This window comes from Falco cherrug, chromosome 5 (assembly GCF_023634085.1).
Source record: "Falco cherrug isolate bFalChe1 chromosome 5, bFalChe1.pri, whole genome shotgun sequence".
Lineage (NCBI taxonomy): Eukaryota > Metazoa > Chordata > Aves > Falconiformes > Falconidae > Falco > Falco cherrug.
Genome location: NC_073701.1, coordinates 77,858,232 through 77,878,515, shown reverse-complemented (window position 1 = coordinate 77,878,515; position 20,284 = coordinate 77,858,232). Strand labels below are relative to the sequence as shown.

General features: G+C 61.7%; 2 protein-coding genes across 4 annotated transcripts; one reads left to right on the top strand and one right to left on the bottom strand.

The window, feature by feature from the left end:
- Positions 1 to 796: 796 nt before the first annotated feature.
- LOC102052419 (zinc finger and SCAN domain-containing protein 21-like) lies at positions 797 to 4,083 on the bottom strand. 3 transcript variants are annotated; one of them, XM_055712305.1, is made up of 4 exons: positions 3,777 to 4,083; positions 3,147 to 3,336; positions 2,045 to 2,317; positions 1,534 to 1,910 (listed from the first exon to the last, which is right to left on the bottom strand). In XM_055712305.1, exons 1-4 carry the CDS (start codon positions 4,080 to 4,082, stop codon positions 1,669 to 1,671), a joined length of 1,011 nt encoding a protein of 336 aa, XP_055568280.1. In that variant the 5' UTR covers position 4,083; the 3' UTR covers positions 1,534 to 1,668. The 3 variants fall into 3 exon arrangements, with proteins under 3 accessions (XP_055568282.1, XP_055568280.1, XP_055568281.1); XM_055712306.1 differs by having other exon boundaries at positions 2,045 to 2,314; XM_055712307.1 differs by having other exon boundaries at positions 797 to 2,317.
- A 2,894-nt stretch (positions 4,084 to 6,977) lies between these two features.
- LOC129734148 (uncharacterized) lies at positions 6,978 to 19,744 on the top strand. Its single transcript, XM_055712308.1, has 12 exons — positions 6,978 to 7,232; positions 7,931 to 9,661; positions 10,835 to 11,041; positions 11,751 to 12,661; positions 16,068 to 16,106; positions 16,234 to 16,527; positions 16,914 to 16,946; positions 17,203 to 17,304; positions 17,778 to 17,802; positions 18,056 to 18,111; positions 18,894 to 18,925; positions 19,480 to 19,744. Exons 6-12 carry the CDS (start codon positions 16,359 to 16,361, stop codon positions 19,549 to 19,551), a joined length of 489 nt encoding a protein of 162 aa, XP_055568283.1. The 5' UTR covers positions 6,978 to 7,232; positions 7,931 to 9,661; positions 10,835 to 11,041; positions 11,751 to 12,661; positions 16,068 to 16,106; positions 16,234 to 16,358; the 3' UTR covers positions 19,552 to 19,744.
- The last annotated feature ends 540 nt before the right edge of the window (positions 19,745 to 20,284 follow it).

Below are 20,284 nucleotides of genomic sequence, written 5' to 3'. Positions count from 1 at the left end.
GTGCAATGCAGTGCAATGCAAATGCAACGCTGCAGTGCAATGCAGTGCAATGCAAATGCAACGCTGCAGTGCAAGCCTGGTGCTGCACTGCAAATGCAACGCTGCAGTGCAAGCGCTGCACTGCACTGCAAACACAACGCTGCGGCACAAACACAATGCACAGAGCTGCAGACAACCTGCCGTGCAACGCTGTGCACGCTGTACCAGCAGCACCGCTGCAGCTGCAACACTAACCTCACATCCAGGGCACGACCCCTGTTGCCCCGTTGCGTGGCAGTGTGCTGCAACCATGCAGCGCTGCCCCAACCCCGCTGCATCCCTGCAATCGCATGCTGCAAGCATGCACCACAGCTTGGGGGGAGGGGGGGGAGGGCCAGATCTGCAGGCAGCGCTGTGTTGCAAACCTCTGCAGCACCGTGCTGCATCGCTGCAACTGCATGCGCTGGGGCCACAGATGCATTTGGGTCGCAACCAACATTTAATTGCATGCTGCAATTAAAATAAACCCCGTGAAGCAGCACGGCAAATTGGCTAAAAAGGGGGGCAAAAATGGGGCGAGGGGACATGGGGGAGGGGCAGGGCAAGTGGCTGGTGAGGTAGGTTGGTCTCTGAAATTTAAGGCCAGGGAAGGGGTGAATAAATATATATATATATATATATAAAAAAAAACTAAACAAAACAAGAGGGGGAAAAAAGGTGAGTTGGAATTGGAAGAGAGGGAAGAGGTCCTGGGGGGGGGGGGGCAGGGTGGAGGTGGCTGGAGGAAGAGGGGGGAAGGACTAGGAAGCCACCAGGATCATGGAGGACATCAGCCATCAGCTCTTTATCCCACCATCCACGTTGCATCTCCTCTGGGACCAGGGAACCAAGTCCTAGAGCCGCCAGAGTCATGGAGAACATCAGCCATCAGCTCATCATCTCACTGTCCACATTGCAATTCGTCTGGGACCAGGGAACCAAGTCACGGAGCCACCAGGCTCGTGGAGAATGTCAGTCATCATCCCACTGTCCACGTTGCATCTCCTCTGGGACCAGGAAGCTGCATCCTGAAACCACCAGGCTCATGGGGGACATCAGCCACCACCTCACCTTCACCTGTGTCATATCTCTGGGACCAGGGAACCAAGTCCTGGAGCCACCAGAGTCATGGAGAACATCAGCCATCAGCTCATCATCCCACTGTCCACGTTGCATCTCGTCTGGGACCAGGGAACCAAGTCCTGGAGCCAAGAGGCTCGTGGGCGACATCAGCCACCACCTCACCTTCACGCGTGTCACATCTCTGAGATGAGGGAACCAAGTCCTGGAGCCACCAGGCTTATGGAGAACATCACTGCTCATCCCACCACCCACTTTGCACCTCCTCCCGGCAAATCACCCCCATCCACATCCCCTACGTCCCACCAACCAGCAAACCCCCCCATCCCCATCCACGCGGGGTGCCCACCAGGCCCACCCCGCCCCATGGTCCTCCCCACCACCACCAGGACGACACGGCCTCCGCTTCCTCATCCTCCCCCCACCGCCCCCACGCCCATCACTTGTCCCTGGAGGCCACCCGAGCGTGGATCCGTGTGTGGCGGGCGAGGGAGGACTTGTTGCTGAAGCTCTTCCCACAGTGGGGGCAGGGGAAGGGTCTCTCGCCTGTATGCGAGCGCTGGTGGACCGTCAGGTCCGCCAAGTACTTGAAGCGTTTGCTGCAGGCGCTGCAGGGGTAGGGGCGCTCCTCCGTGTGGCTGCGCTGGTGCATGGTGAGGTTGGACTGTTGGCTGAAGCGTTTGCCGCAGGCACCGCAGGGGTACGGCCGCTCACCCCGTGTGCGACCGCTGGTGCTTGTTGAGGTCCGAGGGGTTGGTGAAGGTCTTGCCGCAGGCGCCGCAGCCGTAAGGGCGCTCGCCCGTGTGGAGACGCTGGTGGGTGGTCAGGGTGGAGAGGTGGCCAAAGCTCTTGCCGCAAGTGCCGCAAGCGTAGGGCTTGACCCCCGTGTGGGTTCGCTGGTGGGTCTTCAGGTGGGTCAAGCGCCCGAAGGTCTTGCCGCACTCACCACAGGGATATGGACGCTCCTTCCCTTGCGCTGACAGTTCCCGCTTAACCCAGGGCTTCGCTGGGCTCCCGGTGGCTTCTACTGGTCTGGGTAGAGCCTGGGGGAGGGGTTGGGGGAAGGTGGTGGGATCCTGAGGGATCTGTCGCCGGTGGGTCCCTCTCCGGGCTGGGGTGGCGGCGCTTGGGACATCCTGGAGGGTGCTGGGTGGGTGCTGCAGGTCTTGCCGTTGCAAGATGGGCACCTCTGGGTCGCTGCTCACCATGGTGGGACCTGCTGGGTGGGGGGAAGAAGCAGCTTCTTGAGTTGGTTCTCCATGGGAGGACACCACCCTTCTCCTCCAACTCCACCACCCTAGATCTCCTCCAGCAAGGGGGGAGATGCTCCATGTTCCACCATGGACAGAAACCAGGCTCATGGAGAATTTCAGTCATCATCCCACCATCCACGCTGCATCTCCTTTGGGACCAGGGAGACACATCCTGGAGCCACCAGGCTCATGGGGGACATCAGCCATCAGCTCATCATCCCACCACCCACATTGCATCTCCTCTGGGACCAGGAAGCTCCATCCTGGAGCCACCAGGCTTGTGGGGGACATCAGCCACCACCTCACCTTCACCCGTGTCACAACTCTGGGATGAAGGAACCCAGTCCTGGAGCCACCAGGCTCCTGGGGGACATCAATCATCAGCTTGTCTTCACCTCAGATACATCTCCCAGCCCTTCCACTGGATTCATTTTGGCGTAGGAGCCCAAGGAGACCTTTCTCCTCCCACCACAACTGGGCTCAAGCTCCCAAGTGGTGGCACCGCCATCTGGAGACCATCTTGGGGTCACATCCTTCTCCTTCCTCAACACCCCAAGAGTTTTCCCAGCGCCAGAACCTCATTTTTGACCCTTTCCCCCCTTTTTTTCTCCCACTTCTCCTCCACCAAGACCAAAACTACCCCAAAGAAGAGCCAGGAAGAACATCCATGGGGAGAACCTGACTGTACCCCCCCACCTCCAAGCTCCCCTGGCTCCTACAGTGGCTTCTTCACCCCCCTTTTTTGGGGGGGTGGTGGTGGTGGTGGTGCAGGGTCTCTCTCCTCAAGCCCCTCACCTGCTTCCTGCAGGCACTGCTCCTCTTCCTTGGGGACACACTTGACCTTGCCCAGGGCCACCTCCTCCTGCCAGCCATCCCCAGAGGGCAGCTGGGGTGACTCGGGTGGGGGGCTTGGGGGGTCCCCAGCCACTTCGGGGTCCTCCACATCCCCTGGGGCCACCTCCTCCACCTTCACGCGCACCGTCACCTGCGGAACCCAGGGAGAAAGGGGCACCCGGGGGGTGAAGAGGGGAGTGGGATGCCTGGGACCACCCCCCAGGGGCTGTAGGGGTGGGGGAGCTGGGTGCCCGGGACCCCCAGGGGCTGTTGGGGGGGGAACTGGGTGCCCGGGACCCCCAGGGGCTGTAAAGGTGGGGGAAGTTGGGTGCCCAGGACTCCCAGGGGCTGTTGGGGGGGGGGGGGGGGGGGGAGTTGGGTGCCCGGGACCCCTAGGGGCTGTAGGGGTAGGGGACTGGGTGCCTGGGACCCCCACCCCTCTGCCTTTCCAATTCTGGGCTGTCCTGTGGGATCAATCCTAAACACAAAGCTCAAAAGGGGGTGTGTGGGTGTCATCCCCAATTTTGGGGTCCAGGAGGCTGCCTACTCCTTGCCCACCCCAGGGAGCAGGCTGCGCCCCCCCCCCCTCACCTGCTGCTCCCACATCCCATCGGGCTCTCCCAGTCCCAACTGGAAACTCTCGGCCAAGGCAACGGCTTGGGCGCAGGACTGGGGGTGCCGGACCCAGACCCAGCTCTGGATCTCCTCGGGCAGGATGCTGAGGAACTGCTCCAGCACCAGCAGCTCCATCATCTGCTCCTTGCTGCGCTGCTCGGGCTGCAGCCACCCCCGCGACAGCTCCCGCAGCCGCCGCCAAACGGCCCGCGGCCCCGGCGCATCCTGATACCGGAACTGCCGGAACCGCAACCGGCGCAGCTCGATGCCGGCCCCCGCCATCCCCCCCCCCAACAGGGAACCCCGGGACCAAGCGACGTCCCCACTCCCCCCGGGAGCACCGCCGGGGGGGCCCCTCTGCGTCCTCCGAGCTGGGGGCGGGGGGCTGCCGGTGGGCCCCCCCCTCCGGTTGCAGTCGCCAGCGGGGGTCGCGATGTCGGGGTCTCCATGCTGCTGCGTCTGTCACTGTGAGTGTCGTGTCGCCCCCCCCCCCCCCCAAAAAAAAAAACAAACCACAAAAAAACCCTCAGGGGGGGGTGCAACGGGGGGGGCTTTGCAAAGCAGTGGGTGGAAGGGGGGGGTCTGCGAGGTGGGGAGCAGGGCATGGCTTTGCAGAAAGCCCCCCCCCCCCCAGCTTTGGGCCCCCAGCTTTATAACCCCCCTGCTGAGGACTATGCAAGGTGGACCCCCCCCCAGCCAAGCTTGCAGAGCCCCCCCAGGACCATGTGATGAGCACACCCCCCCAGACCATACAGTGTGCCCCCCCTCACCCTCCAGCTGGACACCCCCAAAGCTTGCAGAGTTCCCCCCCAAGACCATACAATGTGGACCCCCCCCAAGCTTGCAGAGACCCCCCCAGGAACATGCCATGCACCCCCTCCCTCACCACCACCACCCCCCACTTGCAAAAGCTCTGCAAAGCTAGCAAGACCCTCCCCCAGCCCCCCAGTTTTGTAAATCACCCCCCCAGGACCATGCAATGCAGCCCCCCCCCCCCCCCTCCACAGCTCCCCCCACCCCCGCTGACTCCCAGCCTTGCAAAAGCCCCACAAATCTTGCAATGCCATGTGCCCCACCCCCCCCCCAGCTTATAACCCACCCCCCAAAAGCATGCAACACCCCCACCACACCCCCAGCTTGCAAAGCCCCCAGGTCATTGCAGTGTGCCCCTCCCCAGCCCAGATCCCCCAGCTTTGCAAACTGCCCCCAGCACCACCTAATATGCCCCCCACCCCCGCAGTGCGTCCCCCCCCCCCGGCCTTTGCAAAGCTCCCCCCCCCAGCCTTGCCATGTGCCTTCCCCCAGCCCCAGGCCTTGCAAAGCCCCCAGGACCCCCCCCAAAAGCCCCCTCCTCGGCTTTGCAGTGTGCCCCCCCCTTTGCCAAAAGCCCCGGGTGCTTTGCAAAGCAACAACTCCCCCCCCCGGCCTTACAAATCCCCGCCCCCCCCCCCGACCATGCAAAGCCCCCTCCCGGCCTTGCACAGCCCCCCCAGGACCCTGCAAAGCCCCCCAGGACCATGCAAAGCCCCCCCGGACCATGCAACCCCCTCCCCTAGACCATGCAAAGCCCCCCTGGCCTTGCACAGCCCCCCTAGGACCATGCAAAGCCCAGCCCCCCCCCCCCGACCATGTAAAGCCCCCCAGCATTTTAAAGCCCCCCCGGCCTTGCACAGCGCCCCCAGCCTTGCACAGACCCCCCGGTATCATTAAAAGCCCCCCCGCCCCGGACCATGGAAAGCCTCCCCGACCTTGCACAGCCCCCCCAGGACCCTGCAACCCCCCCACCCAGGACCATGCACAGCCCCCCCGACCATGCAAAGCCCCCCCGGCATTGCACAGCCCCCTCCCCCCCGCCTTTGCACACCCCCCCCGCCCCGCAGCCCCTCCGGACCTGGGGTCCCGGCGCTGCCGCTCCCCGCTCGCCACACAAAGGGTCGGAGCGGCCGGGCCCGGCCCCAATGCCCCCCCCGCCCCCCCCCATCCCCCCCCCCCCCCTCCCGCGGTGGCCGTCGCCGCCGTCACTCAGCGCCGGGACCGGCTTTAACCCTCTGCAGCCCGGAGCCGGCGGTGGCGGGGAAAGGGTTAATGGGGGGGGGGGCTATGGGGGGCTGGGGCAACCTGAGCCCCCCAAACTGTGCATCCCCTCCTCATTGCACCCCCCATTTCCATTGCACCCCCTCTGCACCCCTTGCACCCCCAAACTGTGCACCCCCTCCTCATTGCACCCCCATTTCCATTGCACCCCCTCTGCACCCCTTGCACCCCCAAACTGTGCACCCCCTCCTCATTGCACCATTTCCATTGCACCCCCTTTGCACCCCTTGCACCCCCAAACTGTGCACCCCTCCTCATTGCACCCCCAAACTGTGCACCCCCTCCTCATTGCACCCCCATTTCCATTGCACCCCCTTCGCACCCCTTGCACCCCCAAACTGTGCACCCCCTCCTCATTGCACCCCCCCTTTGCACCCCCGTTTACATTGCACCCCCAAACTGTGCACCCCTCCTCATTGCACCCCCAAACTGTGCACCCCCTTCTCATTGCATGCCTCTTTGCACCCCCAAACTGTGCCACTCTCCTCCTTGCACCCCCCTTTCCATTTCACTCCCCTTTGCACCCCCAAACTGTGCACCCCTCTTCATTGCACCCCCTCCATTCCATTGCACCCCCAAGCTGTGCCCCCTCCTCATTGCACCCCCCTTCCCATTGCACCCCCTACTGCACCCCCAAACTGTGCCCCCTCCTCATTGCACCCCCCTTACCACTTCACACCCCCATTGCACGCCCAAACGTGCACCCCACGGACCCCCCTTTTGCACCCCCAAACTGTGTCCTTCTCTTCGCCACCCCCCCGCCTCACCCCTCCGCGCCCTCCTGAGCCCCCCCCCCCCCTCCGGCCCCCCTCAGCCACCGTACAGCATCTGGGCGGGGCGGGGCAGAGAGGGCAACACCCCCTTAGCACCCCATTGGAGGAACGCGCTGTCAATCATACCGTCTTCCTCCCGTCCGGCAGGAGGCGGGCGTGACAGCGCGGCGGGCCAGTGGCTGGGCGGGAAAGAAGCAATAGGCGGGACCGCGGCGGGGAAGGCACGCCCCCTCCGGGCGCTGGGGATGTGGGGGGGGCGATGGGTGCTGGGGGGGCGTCACCCGTGGGTGCCCCCCCCGTGGGTGCCCTGCCCCGCCCCGCCCACGGCGGGTTGAGCTTCCGGGTCACCGCAGGCGGCACGGCAAGCAGGCCCGGGCTGGGCCCTGCGGCTCTGCCAGCGCCCGGCGGCCTCGGCACCGGGCCGAGCCGGGGGTCGGGGCCGGGGTCTCGCCAGCCCCACCGCCGCCGGGACCCCCAGAGGTGTGTGGGGGCGGGGCCGGCAGCGCCGTGGTCCGCGAGCCCCGCTCCCCTTCCCGGTGCCTTTGCTCCGCTCCTGCCCTCCCCAGTAACTGCTGGTCTCTCTCCTTCCTCCTGCCCCGCCCCCCTCCTGCCCTGCCTCCTCCGCCCCCCCCCGCCTCCTTGCCTTCCCCCCCTTTCCCCCTATGACGTTCCCTGTTTTCCCCCTCCCTTCCTTCCTTCCCGTCCCCCTTTCCTTCTTTCCCCTCAATTTTCCTCACTCCCCTTTTTGTCTCCCCCCCCCCCCCCCTTTATTGTGAGCGCTGAGCCGTGCACCCTGTTTTGGGGGGCTATCGCTGTGCTCCTCCTTTTCAGGGGAATATCACGAGCCATGAGCCTCCCCTGTTTGGGGGGCCAATACGGTAGCACCAAGCTGGGCTCCCTGTTTTGGGGGGGAATGTCATGAGCACTAAGTCACGCTTCCCATTTTGGGGGGAGCATGGTGAATACTGAGCTGGGCTCCCCGTTTTGGGGGCAGGTTGACGATGCCTGAGCTGCGCTCCCTGCTCCAGGGGGCATCTACCCGTCCCACCCCAGCTTCCCACACCCCACACCTGCTCAGGGCTGCTCTTGCAGGACAGGGCTCTTATCTTTGGGCTTTTCCAGGATCTGGGATGCGTTTCTGCTGCTGCTGGGCATCGCCACCTGTGTGACAGGAGGCAGGAAGGAGCTCCCACGGGAGATGTGCGTCCTTTATGCGGCATAAAAATTGCTGAGATTTTCCCTCTCCTCTGCTTTTCCCCCCAGGTCGAGCCCTGCCTGCCCAGTGCTGTGCCAAAACAAAAATGCACGTTCACCGATGAGCTCCAGGCGAGGTATCCCTGCTTCCAGGTGGGCTGGCAGAGACGGGAGGCTCAACGCTCGGTGTGCCAGGAGGCCACCTATGTCTCCGTGGCCACCCAAGGGCTCTTTGGCCCTAGAGGCACACATCCAGCCCGTGAAACACAAGAGGAAGGTGCTGGGGGACGCCAGGGCAGCCGCGACTGCCAGCCCTTCGATGCTGCTGCCAAAATCCCTTTGGGCTTCCCCCTGCCGCCCTCCGGGGCTGCTGCGAGTCCTTTCTTGGCTCGCCCAGAACGCCTGGCCCTGCCTTAGATGCCTTGGGCTTGCGAATCAGGAGGGAGGCGAGGCTGGATGATGCGCTGGCCCCCGTCAGGTTGGACGGTGGGGTGGGTCCGCTGGCTGGTGGCCTCTATTGCAGGGTGGCTGTGGGTGCCAGCGAGACAGGGACCCCCTTCCCCCTCCAAAGCTGCTATTTCGACTGGAAGTGGGGTGGTGCGCTCGCATGCGTCTTGTCCGTGCGCTTGGGGTCTCCCAGCCTGGATTTCAAAACCAGACCTCAAGCTTGTGCACCCGCCTGCCCTGGCTTGGACTAAGGGGGGGAGGAAGGTGTTGCAGCATCACAAAGGCACCTAGAGGTACCTCAGCTTTCCAGGTGGGGAGGGTTTGTCACCTGTCTGCCTCCCCCTGAAATGGCCCAGGGATTACAGAGTCATAGAAGGATCCTCAAGGATCATCTGGTCCAAGCTTTCTTGGTAAAAGCCTGTTGTAGACAAGATCCTGGAATTGTAGAATGGTTTTGTGTTGGAAGGGACCGTAAAGATCCTCTAGTTCAAACCCCCAGCACCCTGCCCAGCCAGATCCCAGGTATTCAGCGCTGGGGAATCCACCACTTCCCTGGGGAGCTTATTCCAATGGCTGATTGCTCTTAAAGTGAAATATTTTCCTCGTCTCCGGTTGGAATCTCCCCAGGAGTAACTCGGTACCCACTCACCGTCGTCTTTTCCACGGAACTCCTGGTAAAATGGGAGTCTCTGTCTTATTGTAGCCACGCCTCAAGGACTGGAACACAACGAGCAGGTCTCCCCGAAGCCTTAATTTTCTGAGGGCTGAATAAATCCAGTTCTCTCCCCCTTTCCTCACGTGCTGAGCTCCTTTTGATCACCTTGAGGACCCTTCTCCGGACCCTCCAGCCTGTCCATGTCTTTTTTGTATGGTGAGGACCAAAACTGGATGCGGTATTCCAGGGGTGGCCTGACAGGCGGTGAGTAGAGTAGGATAATGACATTTTTATCTCTGTTAATGATGCCCTTGATGCACCCCGTTGGCTTTCTTTGCCTCAGCGGCACGTTCTTCCCTCCTATCGAGCTTGTTGTCCCACCAGGACCCCCAGATCCCTTTCCACAGAGCTGCCCCCCACAAGCCAGGTAGATCCCAGCCTGTCCTGCGCACCGGGATTTTTTCCCAAGTGTAAGACCTTACATTTGTCTTGGTTGAACTTCAGAAAGTTTTTCTTAGCCCACCCTTGCAGCCTGTCCAGGTCTTCCCACAGGGTGGCTCTCCCGAAGTGTCTTCTTCCCTGCTCCCTGTCGGTAAATTTCATCCCGGCGTACTTGATCCCATCACCCAGATCACTTAGGAGGATTCTAACCAGCGCTGGGCCCCGTATCACGCCCTGTGGGACCCCACTTGTGACAGGTACCCCCCAAAAAACACCTTCCCCTCCATCCATCTGCTCACCCATCTGCAAGGGGACTTGGGGAGGGCTTAGTCTCGATGTTGGGGAGAAAGTGGAGTGAGGTCCCAGAGGTCCAGCAAGGATCTCCAGTGGTCTGCGTCTTCTCTAGCCTTGAAGAAGCTTTGGAGAGGTGGGGAGAAAAGGGAAACCAAAAGCTTTAAACAGCAGAAAACAGCCACAGTTCATCCCAGAGCACAGCTGGTGCGGAAATGTCCGGCGTGTTTGGAAAGCGTGGCAGCTCGAAGGAAAAATGCCAGCACCAATAAGCCGTTTTAATGCTCATTTTCCCAAGGTGCATCCAAACTGGTCCAAGGGGGAGCGGAGCAGTTACAAGGGATGATTTATTTCCTACCACAGCTCTTTTTTTTTCTTGTTACAACCCGATAAAACTCATGAAAGAAGGGCCAGGGCTTGTTTGCCTTCTCGAAACTGCCTGAGAGCAAGCTGAGGTTTGCTGCGGAGTCACGTACCGCCGACGTCCTGGGGCTGGAGAAGGTTTAACCATGCGACCTCAAAGCCCCTGTGCTGTTGTGGTGCTGGGAGGGGGGTGCTGGGAGGTTTGGCGACCTCAAAGCCCCTGTGCTGTTGTGGTGCTGGGAGGGGGGTGCTGGGAGGTTTGGCGGGTGGTTGCAGCTCGGGGCTGAGCTGGGAAGGTGGAACCTGATGGGGTGCAGGCAGCTGAACTGCAGTTTGTTCCCTGGCTCCATCCTTCTCTCCAGAGGGTCCTGTTGACCCCGTCGGTCCTTTCCCTGCCTGGCAGGGGGATGCACGGTTAGCATCAGGCATGCAGGATTTGTGCCCGAGGATGAAGCTGCTTTGGGAAAATTTTATTATTGGGGGTTGGGGTCAAAGCTCCCATCCTGAGCTCCTCAGCATCCTCTTGTGGATGCTCTGTGAGTCTGGAGAAGGGCAGGGGTGGGGGTTGGATGGAGACATCCAGGAGGAATGTTTGAAGGGTGGGCTGCATGGTCACCGTGCTGGTGCCAGAGGTGTGCGAATGCTTAGGGCATGGGTGGAAAAGACGGAGCAGGGCTCCTGGGTTGAAGGAGTCTAAGTAGCAGGGAGAAAAATAAAAAATAAATAATAAAAACAAAAAGAGTCTGGAATAATGCTTGATCTTCCAACTTGAGCAGGTGGCCTTGGCTGATGGTGCTCTCGTCATCAGCTTTGGATCAGTCCTTGAGATTTTTAGGAGAAGTTCAGCACCTGGAACAACAAACTCACCCAAAACGGGCTTGGGGTGATGCCAAGCAAAGAGGCACGAGGCAGCAAGGCTGCGCGGTCGGGAAGGAAGGCTGGGAGCCAACCTGGTGATCGGAGGCTGGGAAGCAAAGCTGGAGGTGATGCCTCGGCACCGAAACGGGCTGGGGAGGGAGAAGAGCGAGGGGAAACCTCTTCCACAGGTGTAGCTCGCCAAGGAACATCAATCCTAGGAGAGCTATTGCATGGAAAGCTCCAGCAAACATCCCAGGGGATCTGGTGTAGGCCAGGGAGGTCTCCAAGCAGGTTGAATCCTGCTGGAGCATCATCCCTCGCCAGCTGGGAAGCCAGAGGGGATGGGACGCATGAGGGATGCAGCCACCTCCACCTGCATCTCATCCAGGCAGGGTATCCGCAGTGGCTTGGTGACCACGGTGCGTAAATTGGGGTGCATTAATTAGGGTGCTGGCACCCCAATTAACACCTTCCTCAGCCGGTTGGGAAGATGCAGCTCGTCTGCTTCACCCTCCAGCATAGAAGCTGGGGTGACAGCCGTGCAGAGAGCTCCTTCAGCTCCCAGCCCTCTGCCCTCCCCCACATTTGGGGTATTTTTGGCCCCTTGGCTTGCAGATTTGCAGCTGCTGCTGCTGTTTCCAGTTTTGCTTCAAGCCCAGCAAAGCATGGTGGGGACAGGCGTCTTTCTGGGGGTGCTGGTAGGTGGATGCTGGGGAACAAGAGAGGAAATCTCATTTCTAAATATAATTATGAGAGGCCCGGCCACGCTCGTCAGCGCTCTGACCAAAGGCTCGTGCGGTCGGTTTCTGAGTGTGCAGAGCTTTTTTTTTTTAGAGTGAGGTCACCCAGAACCCAGCGGCTGCAGCGAGGAGCAGTGGCTGAGGCGAGCTCATCCTTCCTGGTGGGATCCATGGTCCTCTGATGGGAAGCTGATGGAAGATCTATGCAAGGGCTTGTCTAACCTTCATTTTTCATTTTTTTACGCAGAGAAGCTGTGCGTAACCCCCTTACGCATCTGTCCTGGTTTGGGGCTGGGAACCAGCTTGAAGAGCCCACCAGCTCCACGTTTCTTAGCAGCAAACCCAAATTGTCACTTCACATCCCCTGTGGTGCAACAGAAGGGTGATAAAGATATCTATATATACATCAAAAAATATCTATGGCTGCTTTGTATCCTTTTTTTTTTGGTAGAACTACCGCTCCTGTTCTCTGTTGAGCGCCCAGAGAAACGCTCTGGTGTGTGTGGCAGGGTGATGGAGCGAGCTTTGTAGTGTTTATCATCCCAAATTGAAAGGAAAATCCCTTTCCTTGTGGTGATGGCAGGCGTCACCTTGGGCATGAAGGCGGTTTCTGCAGGGAGAGGTGGCACTTGGGAAGTTGGGTGTCTTTTCCTTGGGGTGCGGAGCTCTGGGATGGGTTAAGGTGGAGACAAAAGGGCAAGGACACCTGGGGAATAGGGAGAAGGGTCCAGAAGAGATGCCCTGCCTGACACGGGAGGCATATGGGGCTATGGGTGAGCGAGGCCATGCACTGGGAAACACAATCCCACCCAAAACAGCCTTGGGGAGCGTCAAGGAGACCGCGGAGATGCAGAATGAAGAGGCAGGGGTGGGAAGGTTCTCTCCAAGCACGGACTGGGTGATGGGGACCTGGACCTGGATCTCTGGATGATCCAAAACTCTCCCTGCCCCACCGTGCAGGTGCCAGCGTGACCACCCAGGACATCGGCAGCTCCCCAGGTGATGGTGAGCATCGGGTTGGGTCCAGAAATGAGCTGTGGAGGGGGAGATGATGAGAAAGGAGAGGGGTTTGGTTCCCTGGGGACAAACCCTTGGAGAACAGATTCTTTCCTGCCCAGTCCTTGGCACTTTGCAGCCCTGCTGCCATAACTGATGGCTCGTGGCATCCCTGCACCCCGACCTTCCCTCTAGAATGACCTGGGGGGTCCTCATTGGACCCTCGACTTCCCCTCTGCTCAGCCTGGCAATACAGCCCAGTACATGTCGTGACGGGGTCACCAGCACCCCCTGCACCCTCATCTGCAGGGATGAGGTGGAAAGCACCCGCAGTGGGTGTAGCATCTGCAGGGAGGCTGAGGTGGGGCCCCCACCTCTCCTGGTGGCCAAGGTGCTGCTGGCCACAGCTACACGGCACGAGCCGTCCCAGCGCGCTGCGAGGCATGGGGCCGGCAGGTCTTGGGGTGCTGCCCAGAGGAAAGGGGGTTCCTGAAGCCCCCCGAGAAATGCTGGGGCTGGGGGGATGCATCGGGCTGTCTCCTGCTGGCCCTGCCGTGCTGCTGCTGCTGCTGCTGGGTGGGTTGGGGAGGGTTTTGTTGGGGGGCTGGGGAGCGGGGCAGCATGGACGGGTGCTGGGCACGGGAAGCTGGGGAGGGGGTGTGAGGGGGAGGGGTGCTCTGGCAAGGGGAGGGGGTTGGGTCCTGCAGCCAGCGCGCTGCCATGGGCACGCAGCACATTTTCTGTGCATCCCCATGGATGGGAGCATCCATCAGCGTCGGTGGGTGCCGGAGCGCGTCAGGGCGCCAGGGATCCCAGCCAGCGCAGCCAAGCCAAGGCAGGGGGTGTGGGGCAGTGGGAAGCCAGGGGGCTGAGGGGCTGCAGAGGCGCGTGGGTGAGCTGGGTCACTGCCCCTCTAACCCAGCCCCTCTCCTCCCCCACACCGCAGGAGCCAGCGAGAGCGTCCAGAGCATCTGCAGCATCCCAGGTGATGGGGCTGGGATGGGGAAAGGGGGTGAGCACGGGGTGGGAGAGGGGGTTTGCCCCCCGTGCGTGGAGCCTGGGGAGGAGGCTCCAGGAACGCTGCTGGGGCATCCCTGTGCCATCTCTCCAGGTACCCTCCCGGCTCCGGTCCTCTCACTCAGCACCTCCAGCACTCGCGAGGGGGATTTGGTTTTGTTACGGTGCTTCGTTAACCAGCAATCTGATGCCACTCGAGTTGTCTTCTGCAAGGATGGGATGGAGAAGTACAGCCTGAGAGCTGACTGGGGGCAGCTGAACTACGTCATGGAGCTGAATGTCACCCTGGAGAGTGCGGGGTGGTACACGTGTGGGTACCAGCACAAGGATGAGAAGAACTGGGTGAGGAGCTCTGCCCTCAGTGTCCCCCGGCAGGTGGCCGTCACAGGTGAGACACGACCCCATGGGTGGGCAGAGGGGACAGGGCACTCGCTGCCACGTGGCTCTGATGAGGATGCAGGCAGGGCATGGCACTTGTCCCCCAGCTGAGCTCCCCAGCTGCACCGAGGGATGCTCTAGAGACAGATCCCCCCCCAGCGCCCCAGGGGACCCCCACTCCCTCCAGCACCCTCCTCTCCCACAGACGGGGGTCTGGGCGAATGGCAATGCCAGAGAGCCGGGGCTGGGGTCTAATGGATCTAGGGCTGAGCTGGGGGGTCTCCCAGGGCTCCTCTCCATCAACCCTGCGGGAAGGTGGGGACGTGCCATGGGCTGGGTGGTCCCCACGCTGGTGATGGAGCAAGAGGTGGGCGGTGGGCTCTGCTGGGTTCTGGGGTGGTTCTGGTGCCGGCAGTAGGACACACGACGTCTGCATTTCCCTGACAGGCGGCAGCCCCTTGCCCAAGCTCGCGCCCCCCCCCAGAGGTAGGTGATTGCTCGGAGCCCTTCCCAGCATCCCCTTCCCCCCGATCCCAGCTTTGTCCCGGTGGTGACCCTCGTCCTTTCTGTGGCCAGCCATGCCCCTCTGGATCTGGATCCTGCGCTCTGCCCTGACCCTGCTCCTGCTGTCGTCCGCCCCCATCATCACCCTCCTCCTGGAGAGACAGAGCCGCTGAGACGCCCCCCTTGCCGTCAGTGCCCCCCAATGCCCTCGCAGCCCCCTGCTCTCCCCACTGCAGCCTCCTCCAGTGATGTCCTCCAGCTCCTGCATCCCTCCAGTGCTTCCCAGTGCCCGGGATGGTGCTGGCAGCCCAGGGCCCTTCCCTGGGCACTGGGGGGTGGGGGGCTGGTCCCTGTGCCCCTGGCGGACCCCGCGGGTGGGCTCCGGGTGGGAGAGGAGGAGTAAAGGATTTGTCCCGAAGCCAGAGGCTGGTGTTGCTGCCGTCTTTGCCGAGCAGAGCTGGGGGAGCTGCTGGATTCCCGGCTGGTGGGGTCGTGTGTGCGAGGAGGGGGCTGCTCTCCCCTGCCCTCAGCGATGCGACGGTTTCCCTTGGGGTGGGGGTGGCATCTCAGAGTCCGCAGCCCCCAGCATGCGCCCCCGGCTCATCCTTCCCCCCACGGACTCACGAGCCCCCCATGACTGGAACCCAAAAGGCTTTGGGAGGGGATGGTGGCCTTTGCTGGCCCCATGGGGGGCTGGTGGCCTTTGCTGGCTCCCCGGGGGTTTGGGGACGTGCAGCTGTGGGCGCAGCCCAGGGCACAAGCGGCAGGGGCATCTGCAACCCCCCTGCTGCCATCAGCATGGGGGCAAGGGGCAGGGCGGCTTTGCCGGGAGGATGCTGCCCCCAAGAACAGGCGAAAGCGGCTGGTGCTGTGGTGTTGGGGCGTGGGGACGTGACGGGGGGGGGCCTGTGTGTCCATGGCGGGGGCTGAGGTGGGGCCCCCACCTCTCCTGGTGGCCAAGGTGCTGCTGGCCACAGCTACACGGCACGAGCCGTCCCAGCGTGCTGCGAGGCACAGGGCCGTCAGATCTGGGGTGCTGCCCAGAGGAAAGGGGGTTCCTGAAGCCCCCCGAGAAATGCTGGGGCTGGGGGGATGCATCGGGCTGTCTCCTGCTGGCCCTGCTGTGCTGCTGCTGCTGCTGCGTGGGTTGGGGAGGGTTTTGTTGGGGGGCTGGGGAGCGAGGCAGCATGGACGGGTGCTGGGCACGGGAAGCTGGGGAGGGGGTGTGAGGGGGAGGGGTGCTCTGGTGAGGGGCCGGGGATCGTTGGGTCCTGCAGCCGGCGCTCTGCCATGGGCACGCAGCACATTTTCTGTACATCCCCATGGATGGGAGCATCCATCGGCGTCGGTGGGTGCCGGAGCGCGTCAGGGCGCCAGGGATCCCAGCCAGCGCAGCCAAGCCAAGGCAGGGGGTGCGGGGCGGTGGGAAGCCAGGGGGCTGAGGGGCTGCAGAGGCGCGTGGGTGAGCTGGGTCACTGCCCCTCTAACCCAGCCCCTCTCCTCCCCCACGCCACAGGAGCCAGCGCGAGCGTCCAGAGCATCTGCAGCATCCCAGGTGATGCGGCTGGGATGGGGAAAGGGGGGTCGGCACGGGGCGGGAGAGGGGGTTTACCCCCCGTGCGTGGAGCCTGGGGAGGAGGCTCCAGGAACGCTGCTGGGGCATCCCTGTGCCATCTCTCCAGGTACTCTCCCAGCTCCGGTCCTCTCACTCAGCACCTCCAGCACTCGCGAGGGGGATTTGGTTTCGTTATGGTGCTTCGTTAACCAGCAATCTGATGCCACTCGAGTTGTCTTCTGCAAGGATGGGATGGAGAAGTACAGCCTGAGAGCTGACTGGGGGCAGCTGAACTATGTCATGGAGCTGAATGTCACCCTGGAGAGTGCGGGGTGGTACACGTGTGGGTACCAGCACAAGGATGAGAAGAACTGGGTGAGGAGCTCTGCCCTCAGTGTCCCCCGGCAGGTGGCCGTCACAGGTGAGACACGGTGCTGGGACATGATCAAGCATCACCATGGGACCCCAGATATGCCAGTGGAATGTGGGGGGGCGGTAATTCCCTATGGCGTGTCCACAGGTGCTTGGGATGCTGGAGGTCTGTGTGCAGTTCATCCCAGCCTTTGCTGCCGGAGAAACTCGACCCAGTGCTGGGCGAGCATCCAGCTCCTCTCCTGCCCCAGCATCAGGAACACGCATGCAGCGCTGCTGCTGCTGGTGCCAACCCCCAGCCCCAACCGTGCAGTTATTTATTTATCGCGACCATCAAAGATGGTGGGGCAGGTGTGCTTGTTGTGTCCCCGCAGTGGCTTCGTTGTGCAGTTCCCAGGCGAGCTGGACTCTCACCCTGTCCCTTCCTCCCCCCAGGCAGCGAGTCCAGCACCCAGCGAGCACCCACAGGTCGGTCATCCCCCCCACCCTGCACACTCGGTGTCTCCCAGCATTGGAACGAGGGATGCCGGGGGGGGAGGGATGCCAAGGGACAAGGGATGCTGGGGGACAAGGGATGCTGAGGGACGAGGGATGCCGGGCTGGTGACACCAACACATGAGGAGGTTCATCAGCTGGGATCTGGCCGCCTCTAAGGGCACGTCCTGACCTCTCCTTCCTCTCCGCGTGATGCTTCCTCTTCCCCAACACTTTCTGTTCCCCCAAGCTCCCGATCCCCTGCTCCACCGTGACTTAGGAATCGGGCTGGGACTGGTGGCTGCCTCCGTCCTCCTCCTGGCTGCCGTCAACTGCTGGTTTTTGAAGCGAGGTGAGCGATTTGGGGAAACCGGGGGTAAATCTCGAGCTAAAACTGCACCCTGAGCCGGGGCTGCTGCTGGCTGACCCGTGCCTGTTTAGAATGGCCAGATCCTTGCCCCCCTTTCAGCGGGAAGCTGAGCCTTTTTCCCCTGGGGGGAGCAAAGGTGCTGAGATAAAGATGTCTTTACCTCTGGGGTGACATCGAAGCCAAAGCAGGCTGGCACATCCAAATGCCCCCCTGCCCCTGGCAGGCAGCTGCTCCCAGCCCCTTGGGCACGGGAGCCTCCTGGGTGGCCTGAGCAGAGCCAGCATCGCTCCTGGACACCTGGGCTGCCCACGGCTTGGGAAAAGCCAGTCTGGGAAATGGGATTCATGGCTGGGCTTGAAAATTCCCTCCGCGAGGGAGGTGTGGGGGTCGAGCCCATCATCTTGGTGGGCTGTGAGGTAGCTCTGCCTCCTCACCGCTCCCTTTTGTCCTTGCAGTGGGCTGCGGAGAGAGATGCCGAAGGTGAGCAGCAATCCCTCCTGGCTGGGGGGCTTGGGGTGATGGAGACGGGGGCATCCCGGGCACCCTGGGGTGGTCCTTGGCCGAGGGCAGCACGGGCTGTGCCCGTGATGGAGGCAGGGAAGAGCAGGGCTTGCCCTGACCCTGACTCCAGCCGTGGCCCCGATGCAATTGCATCATCCCTTGCAATGACTCAGATGGCCCCATTGCAGGCAGGACACAGAGTCCGAAACCTTTTCCCCCTCCTCCCGCCCAGGCAGCAGCGAGTTCCCAGCCACGAGGCTGAAGCAAGCAACGACAATGAAATACAGTGTGAGTACCACCTCCCCCACCCTGGGGGGACCCACGCAGGACCTTCCCCCTCCCCACGTGCAATCCCAGTGGGATGCTCAAAAATCCTGCTCGTTGAACCAGGGCAGAATCCCCCCAGCTGCATTGCACCCTGCTTCTTCCTTGCATGCGCAGCCCAGCTTCTGCCTGCAGAAAAAAGGTGACAAGAAGCGAGGGGAGCAACCCCACTTGCTGGCAGGGACTTGCCCGACACACTCCCAGCCCCCCGCTCTGCAATCCAGCCCCCCCTCCCCAGGCTTGCTGCTTAACCCACTCTGCCGCTCATTTCCAGACAATTTCTGCTCCGAAGCAGGGTGCAGCAGCACAGGAAGTGGGTGCATTTCTGGGTGTTGGTGGAGAAAAACATCTCGCTGCCTCTGAAACCACAGGCTGCAGTGACACAGGGGTGCTGCGGCTTGCGGGAGCGGGGTATCTCCCTGCCCTCGCTCTATTTGCAGGGTGACCTCGGTTTCCCACGCGGGGACAGAGAGGCAGACAAACGTTTGTGGATTGGGCAAGCGAGAAGATGCTGTGGGTCGGGGGAAGATGCAGCCAAAACCCAGCAGCATCCCTGCTCTGCACGCACAGGCGGGACGGCTGCTTGCTCTGCAGCCAGGAGGGGGGTAATTCGGGGGGGGCAGGGCAGGGGTTTCATCCCTGACCCCCAAGGATACGCTGTTCGAAGCAGGGCGATGGTGGTGGGGGTCTTGTCCCACCCCAGCATGAGAAGCAAGGGCTAACGGCGCGGGTTTTGTCCCCCCCAGACGTCAGCGTTGCCTACATTGGGCGTCACAGGGTAAGTCGTGGCGCAGCTTTGGTGGCAAACGGGGGAGCGGGGTCCCCAGGGGTGGGATGTGCTGGCTGGGGTCTGTGCTGGTGGCTTGGGTGGGGTGGAGTCCCACGGCGCCACTGCCACCGGGAACTCAATGGATTCACTTGGAGAAAATGAGATTTCTTTCTGTGGCTGCCTGCCCCTGCCTCACCTGATGCCCCTTTCTGCCCCCAATAGCTGGCACCTCTCCAACAACAAGATGTATTTTCCACGAAGTCAATTTTATTTTATTTTATTTTTAATCCGTTTCTTCCACAAACATTTCCCCTGGAAAATTAGTTCATGCCTAAACGCTTCTGTAAAATATCGGGGCTTTTCAAGCAGACCTGCCCCCAAATAAGCAATAAGGACCCAGCCAGAAACACGATATTGCCCCAAATCTGGTATCATTTTTGCTACTTTGTGCACCCAGCCTGGTCTTCCAAAGCGCCTGGCTCCCTCCGATGCTCCTCCAGCCTGGGGCTGGGTGCTGGCGCCGGGCTTGCAGCCCACAAAAATAAACCCTGGCGTTTCTGCAGCCTCTCGTGCAGGCGATGAACACCACCTCAACCTACGCCACCGTGACCCGCTCCTCTGGCCAGCCCCGGTAATGCCCCGGCACTGGGAAAAACCCAGAATGATGGTGTTTGTCTTCCCACGTATCCACCACGTGTGATGGAGCCCGGCGTTCTCGGAGACGCCCGAACGCCCCTCTTGCCCGTGGGCAGTGGTGAATGAATTCCTGGGCTTGCTTCGCTTGCTTGTGCAGCTTTTTGTTTCATTATTAAACCGCCTTTATCTCGACCCACGCGTTTTGTCACTGTTATGCCTCCGACCCTCTGCCCCATCCCGAGGCGGCGAGCAGCAGTCGCGTTGCCGGCTTGGGTTACAGCACAACGGCCCAAAAGAAAAAGGAACATGAGCAGGTCAGAGGAGGAGAAGGAGGGCTCCAAGAGCAGGTACCCCCTGAAGGGCTGGCAGCCAGGGGATGACGGAGCAGGGATACCTTGGAAGGCCGCACAGCCCACGGAGGACCCACAGGGGAGCAAGGGAGAGGCAAGGAGCGGCGCAGAGAAACCCCTCAGCCCCTCGCCGGGGAGACTCCGCAGAACCTCCAGGGGTAGAAAGGTGAGGGAAGAGTGGCTGGAGTGGGGCTGGGTGTGGGGAAGAGCGTGGGAAAGGGTGGAAGTGGATTGGAAACTTCCTCTGTCTTTCATTTCCCCATACCCAAACCAGTAATGGAATATTTTTTGCCAACTTGCAGTAAATTGGGTTAAATCCCCCCAACCTAATCTCTTTTTACCCAATTAGTGAGTGATTGCTCCATCTGTACTGTTACCCATC